The sequence below is a fragment of the Mycetomoellerius zeteki genome, unplaced genomic scaffold (genome assembly GCF_001594055.1).
Source record: "Mycetomoellerius zeteki isolate Tzet28-1 unplaced genomic scaffold, Tzet1.0 scaffold98, whole genome shotgun sequence".
Taxonomy (NCBI): Eukaryota; Metazoa; Arthropoda; class Insecta; order Hymenoptera; family Formicidae; genus Mycetomoellerius; species Mycetomoellerius zeteki.
Genome location: NW_017258021.1, coordinates 1,732,098 through 1,743,111, shown reverse-complemented (window position 1 = coordinate 1,743,111; position 11,014 = coordinate 1,732,098). Strand labels below are relative to the sequence as shown.

General features: G+C 29.6%; 1 protein-coding gene across 3 annotated transcripts; it reads right to left on the bottom strand.

Moving 5' to 3' along the window:
* Nucleotides 1–1,256: 1,256 nt before the first annotated feature.
* On the bottom strand, nt 1,257–10,970 carry LOC108730861 (uncharacterized). 3 transcript variants are annotated; one of them, XM_018460791.1, is made up of 8 exons: nt 10,733–10,970; nt 7,919–8,345; nt 6,202–6,360; nt 5,974–6,108; nt 5,155–5,292; nt 3,334–3,597; nt 2,416–2,574; nt 1,257–2,289 (listed from the first exon to the last, which is right to left on the bottom strand). In XM_018460791.1, the coding sequence occupies exons 2-8, from the start codon at nt 8,001–8,003 to the stop codon at nt 2,225–2,227; spliced, it is 1,005 nt and encodes a 334-aa protein (XP_018316293.1). In that variant the 5' UTR covers nt 8,004–8,345; nt 10,733–10,970; the 3' UTR covers nt 1,257–2,224. The 3 variants fall into 3 exon arrangements, with proteins under 3 accessions (XP_018316293.1, XP_018316294.1, XP_018316295.1); XM_018460792.1 differs by lacking the exon at nt 10,733–10,970 and adding an exon at nt 10,412–10,482; XM_018460793.1 differs by lacking the exons at nt 6,202–6,360; nt 10,733–10,970 and having other exon boundaries at nt 7,919–8,386.
* Between the last annotated feature and the right edge of the window lie 44 nt (nt 10,971–11,014).

Genomic DNA, 11,014 nt, shown 5'->3' with positions numbered 1-11,014 from the left:
CAATTAAGAAAATCAAAATTTGAACAAGAGATTTATACGAATATAAAGGACAGACAGAATTGTTTCATTTGTATAAGAAATATATATATTTAAGAAATCGCATGCGAGTTTTATAATATTGCTATGTAACGTATAAAATATAATATCATGTATATGTAGTTTTGTAATAAAATATTTACTGACAGTTACTGAAAATTCAGTGAATTTCATTGAAATTATTTTCATTAAAATAGTACGAAAAGATATCGATACTAACTATAGATAAATACAGAGGAATGCTGAAGTTTAACATTAATTTTGATTCTGAAAAGGCTAGATCAAAATTTCAAAGCTCTTTATATTATTTATGTACATAAAATGTAAAATTTATACAATATACAAAATGTATATGTACAATATGCGCTTTGAAAATTTGACATTTGCTCTTTTAGAAACGCGCCACAGATACTTTTAAATTCTAATATATACAGGTATTTTATAAATTGAAGTAATAAATTTGAAAAGAAAGAAACGATATTATTGCTAAATTTTTCTTATTTTTCATTAAACGATCTTATTAAAAATAAAGTGTAAAATAAATAATTATTTGAATATCATGTATTCTTGTGGCCTGGTCTAAAAAGGAGAAACATACGAAAAAAATAAGGATTTCAAACAACTTACTAAGGTAAACGTCCCAGTGTCCGGACATGTACCTATGTCCAAACACTTACACAAAATTTATTATTAATCTCAAATGCTTTTTTTATTACAGTATTATAATTTAATTGCATTTAAAGATTACAATTAAATTATAATATTACGTTTTAAAAAGTGTATTTGAGACTAATATTAGTTTAAATAAATAAAGTGTTATGTAAATGGACATAGGTATATTATGTCCAGTCATTGGGATCGGATAGTATCTATAGTATGTCCGGACAGTTACACAAAACTTTATTTATTTATATTAATATTAATCTCAAATGTTTTTTTACCTTAAAGATCAATTTGAATTAGTTGTCTTTTGTCATTAAACATCTATTTATATTATTATTTTCCGTCAGCATATTAATTTTCCAATTGTGGTCGGACACTGGGACAAATATGTTTCTTACGACCGGCTTGTCCGACCACTGGTGCATTGACGCATTCTACTATTTATTTAAATATTTTAATTAATAATTGTTATAAGTGGGTTCAAATAATTTTTCCTTGCTTAAGGGAGTCTTGAGTTTTGAAATGAATACAAATATTTATATTAAAAACCTTTTTGATATTATAAATTGTATTATTTATGAGAACCTAACGCTTAAACGTCCGGCTACTGGGACATTTACCTTAATTGTAAGTGTTTTCTTTTGCGCTACGAATTCTATTCAGCTGGCATCATTCTAAGAAGCAGTAACGCTATGGTACATCAGCATCCGCATATTAATAACCGCGTTAATTAAACGCACGCGAGTGGAAGGCTTTAAATATGTTGATGCGTTTAATTTAAGCCTTCGCCTTCGTCGCGAATGTTTTGCTGCGTAATTACGGCACTTGATAATGTTTCGTTTTCACGCCGTTTTTTTCCCTCAGGTTTTACGCAACTGTTACGGAAAATACATTACAACCTTGGTGATTAACGACGAAAATAAAAGTGATGAATACGGCCAATTTTTACATTACGCTTCAAAAGATATTGCTGTTATGCGTATTTCGACATTGTATATCATTTAAATATATTACCATATATTTTAAATACATCACGGATTAATCGCAAGTACGATCATCTAAATCTGTATACGCAATAAAGCTATAATCTATTATTGAAGCTTGAACAATGCCATTCATTTCGTTTTTTGTGTTTCCTGTTTCTCTTTTTCACTCTCAAACTGTCATGACAATCTCACATATGTACATAGGAATTCATGGAATTGCACGTATTCTTTTGAGAGACACCGTTTGATTAGATCAGTGCACGTTAACATAATATTTTTATTGCTCGTGAGGAATTTAAAAAAAAGTCCTTGAGAAAAGTTCTCGCAAATAATAGCATGAATAATTATAATCTGCGAGTAAACTGAGATTGCTTCTTCAGCTACAGTGGTCCTACCTTTGCGTTTCTTTCTTCTTGAGATTAAGTTTCTTTGGCGCTTGCACAATATTATATTTATGATTATCAGAAATCCAACTCCATGAACTCAACTTAACTTATACGTTGTTCAACAACGTCTTCAGAGAACTCGTACTTTGCGTCTCACGAAAGTACAGTCAGTGCTATCACACAAACAAGTATCGACAAGGACACTATGAGAGACGAGCCTGTAAATGAAAGTTGCGTTAAGTAAGAATTTTCCAAGCAGAATAAAGTCATCTTTCAAGCAAAAAATTGTTAATTTCTTCCTTGTTTTACATAAGGTACATACATGTTAAATCTTTTTTGCTTACCGGCGTTTTTGCTTATGCATTTGTCTTCTGCATTCAAGATGTAATTATCAGCACACGTGCATATGTTTGAATCACACGTCATAGACTTCATCAGTGGATCGTTCTTGTAATCTTCGGCCTGGTAGCATTCATAATTGTTCACGCATTTGTCACCGATTGCTGCAAAACAATGACAACGATTAATTTTATAATTCTTCAACACGTAATACGCTTCCTTCTCGCGATGGTAATTGTCGCTGGGAAATACATTGAATACAAAAAATACAGGAGAGATATTTTGTAAAAATATTTTATTTTTAGGAAATAAACCTTAATTAAGAATTTATTAATTAGGACTAAAATATTTTTCCCAGCAAGTAGATGTTATATGTCGTCATTTTGACGACAAATAATGTTAGCTAATTGTTACCTGGAATGTTCCTTAAAATTATTTTATCTAAAAGATGTGTAACAATTAAAATATATTATTTTAATAATAATCCAGTAAACACACCAACTAAAAATAATATAATATCATATTATAATTTCACACTCGACAATTTAACTGTTATGTAACATATATGTTATGTTACATTTATATTGTTAAGTGTAAAATTACAGTATTAATATTACTTTTAGTTAGTGTTTACTAGGAAATAAAAATGAAAAATTTTATTATTTGGATGCACAAAAAGTATTCGTACAGTCGAGAAATGCTTCTAAGATCATGAACACAGTTATTTTCGCGAAATTCTTTTATTTATATTAAAACAGACTACATTCATTTTTAATAAATTACTAATTAATGTTTATTTTTTACAATTAAAACTTTTGGTATATAAATTTCCCCTGTACGAATATTTTTGCATTCACTGCAGATTTTAAAAATCTATTGCTGTGATTCTACAGGGAAACTAATAACTGAAGATTTGCGAGTACCTTTGTTGGAGAAACACCTCGTCATCTCGCGTTCGTAATGAAAATCCTCCCTGCACTGACACACCTTATCGACGCAAGCTGAGGACTCGAACGTGCACTGTACCGACTCCGTACATTCGTCCTGAATCTTTTTGGCCGCCAAACACTTCGTGCCATTGGTGTTCAATACTGTTTCAGCTGCGCATCCGCATGTTTTGTTGTCAGTGCAGATACTACCTTCAATGTGTGAGCACTCCTGATTTTTTGTGCACGGTTCAGCGTATCCTGCAAACGTAATTACACTCAGAGAAAATCAAATAGTATCATCGACTATATAAAGAGACATAAAATAGCTTTGCAAGGCGCAAGAACAAAAGTAAAAATGATATTGAGAATTACGAAAATATAATCATGATAAGAAATATGAAATATGTATAATTTATAGCTGTAATATAGAAATTGTTAGTCGAATTATATTAATATATTGAATGTTACACATTAGTTTAGTAGTTATACAAATTATTAAGTATTTAGTAATGAAATAGCAAAAGACAACTACAATATATAATTATATAGATCTTATATAGATTTTTTATATAGATTTTTTGTTTAAATATTTTTTGAAATAAGTTATTACGCCATAATGACACTATGATATTATGATTTGTATTAATAATATTTCATTAATACAGTACTAGTTTATATTATTATTTTATAATCCAATCAACATATTATATTTACTACAATTAGTTAATATTATTTCTTTAGTTCATACAACTTGTTTTTCTTATCACATTCTTCTAGTTAAAATGCTATTTCCTCTCAATTGCTTACTCTCTCTCACTACTTTATTTCTCTTTAAATATGCATCTATATGGAAAGAACGTTTTTTTTAAATTACTATACAAATAACATACAGATCTGGAAATAATGTTATAAGACCATCAAAATATTTAGAACGTTTAAGCATGATGACAATGCACTAAAAAGTTTTAACATTTTAGCGATCAGCTTGAGTATTCTACATAATTATTTTAATGAACTAAACAAAATTATTTTCAAATCTGTGTCTAGCTAAACTTTTAGATATTTGAGCAAAACTATTCTTTTCGTGTATGCTTAGAATGATTTTGACAAAACTCTAATTATTTTAATAAATTAATAGCGATTAATTCATACCTGTAATGTTTTTTTTGTTAGTACAAATTATATTGTTAATTTTTATTGTTTTACGTGTGAAAAAAATATTAGATTAGTGGTCACAAATTATGTATTTCTTCACGAAGAAATTTCTCCAAGGAATATACATATATATACACACGGAGAGAATTATCTTAAATTTATCCTGAAAATACTATATAGTAGTTGTAGTATAATACAATATTTTAAAGATTTTTACCATGCACTTCAGTAAAATTAATCAAATTTATTTTATACTTTATTGTAGTTTGATTAATGAATGAGAGAGATTTACACTAAAATTCTTCGAAATACAATGTTGTCCCACGACTATCATATTTTCGGAGTAAACTCTAAGAAAAAATTCTCTCCATGTATATATAAAGTTTCATTAAAATCAGAATTTAAGACTGCGAAATTTCTTCATTAAAAATTTTGTTGCGAGCAATTCTGCCTATTAAATTATAACAGTTTCGTTTATCCCGAGATAAAATTATCTAAAGGTCCTTTTGCCGATCAAAGATTCTTCTCAGTAATGTCGTATCATACATGACTGTCGCGCGGCTTGAGGAGATCGAAGAATTATATTTATAAGCAATATTTTAATTTTTAGCCTTCTTTGTGTAGTACTCTGTAAAAAATAAAGATTATTATAACACTTACCGGCCATTTTCCAACATGCGTTGTCTATGTAATAATAACCAGATACACAAACGCATGTACTGTTATCGCAAGTAGTGTTCGCCAAAAACGTTAAACATTGATTTTTATCTGTGCAAGAAACTTCGAACGACTCGATCTCTGTTTGAAGAAATCATATTAGCGTTAATTAGCTACTAAAACTACTAGAGACAAATAGTTATATACAATAATTGAAAAACGTTAAATAATATTTGAAGTACGAGGGTCGTTTGAAAAGTTTGAGTCTCAACCTGAAGATTGGTATTACTCGTCATAACCATTCTGGTACTACAATCATACATGCTTTGAAAGATACCTGTGAAAATTGTAGCTATTGTCGACGCTCAATTGTTGTTTGACAGTCATTTGTGCCAGACGATGTCAGTGATTTTGTAAAAATGGAAAAAATCGAATATACATTTCCAAGGCTCTGTTGGAACGATTTTAGCGAAACGAGTCGGATTTTTTGCATTAATAACTGTTGATGAAATTTGGATCCACTACTTCACGATCCTGAGACGAAGAAACAGTCAAAATAGTGGATTACATCCGTCGAAGCCTATTTTGCAGAGCAAGACTCCAACTATTGTCTGAATGAGTTAAGATTAAAGGGATGGAAGCATCGCTGGAAAAAGTGCATCGACTTAAAAGGAGATTATATTGAAAAATAAAACTGAATTTGATTGAAAAAATACTTGTTTCTATGTTAGGCTCAAAACTTTTCAAACGATCTTCGTAAAAAATTTTAGGATCTCTCTCTCTTTTCATTAGAGATAAAAATTTTTGTATCTTTTTGCTTACTTTGGACGCAACTTTTTAAGTTGCTCGACGGTACATAATTTTTTAAACAAGTGCACTGGCTAATAGTATAATTGCAAATTCCGCCCTCGAAAAGACAATCTTGTTCGTGCTTGCATCTTCGATAAAGTAATGAACCTAAAAGAGAATTATCTTGCAGATGCAATCGGGAAATTCAACAAATAAGATAAGAACTCTAATATATTCGAGTTGTTTTTCTGATCATATCACCTGAAGTTTTATTCTTGTGCATAGATGCATTAATGCTAGAGCAAGCTTCAGCGTCATTGTCTAGTCTCGGACACATGCAAAATCCTTTTTGGCAAAAAGCGTTCCCCAGAAGTGACACATTCCTACAATCTGACGTGTTTCTACACGGGATAGGTGTATCTGCAATTGAATCGGTCTTTTCAAAAAGCTCAAACAAAAGAAATTTTGCAAAAAAATTTTTTTTTGTTGACAACGAAAGATAAAGGTTGTTGTTCAGTTCATCATTATTGTATTAGATATTATTTTTGTTTTCTATCTCAAAAAAATTGATTATAATTATAATCATAGACTATGTAATAAGATGTATAATGAAAATACACAATGAAATGCGTCGAAATGGATCTTTTTGATCAGTGTGTATTTTCAAATTTGCTCTATAAATAAAATTAAATAAAAATAGATAAAAATTTCTTTAATCTTTTATTTGAAAAAACGCGCAAACATGTTGCTTAGCAATGACCGATTCAATCAAAGGTGTATTTAAAATGTTCAATTTGCCCCAGATACGCAAACCAATTTACAGACTTGCAAACAGTGGAAAATTTCCAACCAAGATAAATAAAGCTGTTTTGGTATAGCAAAAAGTGTTTATGTCTGAATAACCTGCGACCGTTTGTTAGATTCGAAATTGATGTTAAGTTAATGTTATGATCAATGATCAATTGTATGTGTACATAATTACAGTATGCGTGTGTCACGGTAAAACTTTTTTGTCGCGACATAAATTTATTAAAGAGTTTGAAAAGTAGGTACAAGCATTGTGCACATATAGATATCTCCCAAGAAATGTGGATACTTCATCTGAAGAATGTTTCACTTATTTAATAGACAAATGTGTTAAGTAGTAGAAGTAATAAGCACATAAGCGAAAATGGTACTTTTTGATAAAAAAGTATTATAATATTATGATTCGTAATAATGTGATTCATAATGTGATTCATAAACCGTTGATCAGCATATTTAATATCATGTTAGAATAATCTAAATTCTAAATGTTATGATCGAGTATACTCATTATAAGTTGCTAAACATTGTATGAGATATAATTTGAAGCTGATTAAGTTAGATAAAGGAATTTAATTATTATTAATTAATAATTTAAGTAATACAATTCAATCAGACTAATTAAACTTATTAATGACCTTCACTATATCAATTCTATTAATTAACTAATGTTGATATAATTATTTTAATATAATATTTAATATTAATTATATATATTAATTATTAATATTAAACGTCACTCGGAATTATTTAAAATATTAATAACAATTTGTTTTTAGTAAGCGTATTTTTATAGATTTTAAATTTATCGCAAAATCGCAAAATCGCAAAATATATTTCAAATCACACAATTATAATTGAGATTATAATTAATTTAGATTTACAAAGAGCTTGGGGACAAATAACAGGAAAATTCCGAGCGAATTCTTAGAAGAAAAGGTCACCCGAATGTTTTGAACTCTACGATACAATATTTATGTGCAAACGTTATCTTTGTTCGCTGTAATCATGTCAATATGTGTACATGCTTCAAAATTGTGCTGCCAAATTTCGCGGGACGCAAAAATTTGCGATGGAAAATTCTTTGCAATTATTCTGTTGCGCGGCATGCAAGCTCTCGGAGAATTAGCAAAGCAAATCAATTGCATTGGTCCCGAGAAGAAGGCATACTCACCGATCTTGTCTCCGTTAGCCAGCGTGATTGCTACCAGTACCACATGCACCAGTACCACGCACACTCTCATGTTGGCCGGTTTCATTTCTTCTCTTTCTTTCGAAACTAGTTCGATGCAACTTATCTCTCTCACCAAGCCTTCAATCTACCTGTAAGCGAGTGACTCAGACATGGAAGTCGGTCTGCGATTAGTTTGCGATCAAGCGTTGGCATCGCACGCGCGACTGGTGAACGTGAATGCGAAGAACCAAAGTTCTCCTTCTCGTCCCGTTTTGCTGTCTCTCACCCCGCGATCACTCACTCGCTAACACATTTCTGTATTTGTTCCTCTCTGTGTGCCTGTTCTCTCCCACTATAACGGCGTTAATTTTCTCCCAGCTCTGAACGGATCGCAGGCATCGATGAATCTGATCGGCATTTTCGCGCGCTAGCAGTTATAAAAATACATTTAAACATCGTATCCATTTATAATTGTTATATAACATAATTACATTACGCAGAGTTATTTCATTTTTTTTTTTTTTATTATGATGTGATATTACGATTTTTATTACATATATCGAATATTTTATTAGTTGACTTGTCTTTAATTTCTTTGTTACATTGTTATATTGTTTTTCACTTTTAAATTAATATCTGATTTATTTTACTTTTTACAATATCATGTATGAAATTATATGTTTGTTTATTGTTACACATTCACATGTTAGTATTATTGTTTTATTGTTATTTTAATTATATTAAAGGTTTAGATTTGTAAGCAACATTGTTACTGATACCTTATCTCTTGAGATGCAACTTTCTATTCATATTTTTGCTTCTATATAGAATATTTAATATCACTCGCACTTCAGTAAAATTATTATTACTGTTATTATTATATACTAAATCATACAAATAAAAACAAAGTAGAGATTCTTAAAAGCAGTTAGAAATATCTGTTTTTAAATAGAAAAATGAAGCAAAAACACATATTTATGTTATACACATTGAAATAAATGCCTTGTGTTTCAAAATATTCGCTAAATGTTAATTTTAGCAGAATTCCAACGTCTCCATATATATTTTGTTAATTATATAATTTGTAATTTAACTTTTTTCTAATACATTTTTTATACTATAATTTCTTTCTTGGAAGCAAATTTAGTTTTAGACAAATACAATTTTAAACAATTTTGCTAAAATATCTAAAAATTTAGTTCAATACGGATCTAAAAATAATTATAAACCACCGAAATAATTATGTAGCACATTCAAACTAGTTGCCAGAATATCAAAATTTTTGCAGCTTTTTAGATATTTTGAGCAAAATCGTTTTTTTTTTGTGTTCGCAAAGAGTTCATTCAATATTTTTTATTCGCACTTATTTTGTCGTATCTTATAATTGTAGTTATTTTGATATTGCACTGTATTATTTTTTTTACTATATCTTATAATTGTTTCACATTTTTCGTTCTTCCACTTACTGCATCGTTTATTTTATTCTGTGTATTCATTAATTCGTTTACTTCATCGTTCTCAGTCTGTTTCCTCAATCAATTTCAATTCTTATAACATGAAAACCAGATGAAACTAGATTTAAACGAAACTATAATATAGCTTTCGCTGTTACGATATTAACTGAAAGTTAATAATCAATAACTACGAACATTATTATATACAATCGCGATAATAATTTACTATATATATATATATATATATATGTACATAATGTATTATTTATAAATATTGACATGTGCAGATGATATTATGTGTATTGTTTATAGAGATCCACTGACGTGTTAAGTGAAATATTCATACAAGTATTTGCCTCCGCTTCCTTCATTTCCTCGTAATTTCCGAAAACACATCGCATTCTACGAGTTACCAGTGAGATAAATGCGACTTGCAATGCAAATCGCCACCGTGAATTAGACGAGATATACGAAAATGTCGCCCAAGAGTGCAAGTGAGAGTGTAAGGCCACGTTTCACATAGTAATCATAATGATAATGAATCTGATGAGGTTGAATTAGTAGAATTGCTATTGCGGCAAGCAGTCGTTGAATGAATGCTTGGTCAATCGCTTTAACACATAATTAATCAAAAGTCGTTATTATCGTTTCATTACTTTCTTCGTTTAATTGTCGAATTTACAGTGACACCAGAAAAGAAATAATTATCAAAATATAAAAATCGGAGTAATAATGTTAGCTGTTTCTATGATCTCAGATTTCTCATGATCTTTATTTTAATCTAGTTATATATAAATGATGACCCAATATGTACACTGACGAGAGAAAAAAGTTTGGTATTTGTGACTATAATCATATGGTAAAATAATAAAGAAGCTCCATTTTTATAGTTATAACTGCTATAATGTTGGTAATAATAATTAGATATGTTTATAGTTCTATATAAAAAATATAGAGTAAGACCGTCCAAGAATACACATTGAATTTTATTAAATCGCAACTATTAGATCACAGCAGCTGTAACTCACACAGAACGTACCTTTTGTTGTGATCGTTGTAACTATAAAGGAGGTATATTAAATTTTGTGATTTTGACCATTTTCTTATTGCATTTGTCACGAATAAATTGATCAATTTTTATATTAAATTGTTGCCTTATTAATCTATATTATTTATATTTTGTGCGTACATCTCTCTGCTTCTGCAGTATTTGGTATTTACTTAATATCTGAAAGTTTTTATACGGTTGTATTGAAAGTAGAAAGTGACGTAATGACCTAAAAGTATGCATTTGAAAACTTGATCCAGCTCCTACATGAAAAACAATGCTGTCGATGATGATAATAATGATACAACTTACATATTTTATAATGATTTCCTTTCCATGTCAGTGTAATGCAGGATTTCCCATTGCCTTTAAAATCCATCGCCAGATCGCAAATTTGCAAATCGATGACATGGCGTGTTTTTCTGTTTTCATTTTACACAATGCAGTATCGAGAAATGATAACGTCACAAGGTGTTTCACAAGCCGCAATTGGTTGCGATCTTAAGTACACGCTCGAATTATCTTTTCTTCCCGTTGCGAATAGCAAAATAAATCGTCGATCAAAAATGAAAGAAAAATGTTCTTGCTTGAGTA

What these genes read in the sequence shown, in the direction of transcription:
- LOC108730861 (XM_018460791.1), bottom strand. Translation starts at nt 8,003, where the DNA reads ATGAAACCGGCCAACATGAGAGTGTGCGTGGTACTGGTGCATGTGGTA. An exon ending in GGCTAACGGAGACAAGATCG is followed by an intron (nt 6,361 to 7,918) that starts GTGAGTATGCCT and finishes ATTCAATTGCAG; the next exon opens with ATACACCTATCCCGTGTAGA. An exon ending in CTTAAAAAGTTGCGTCCAAA is followed by an intron (nt 5,293 to 5,973) that starts GTAAGCAAAAAG and finishes TTCTTCAAACAG; the next exon opens with AGATCGAGTCGTTCGAAGTT.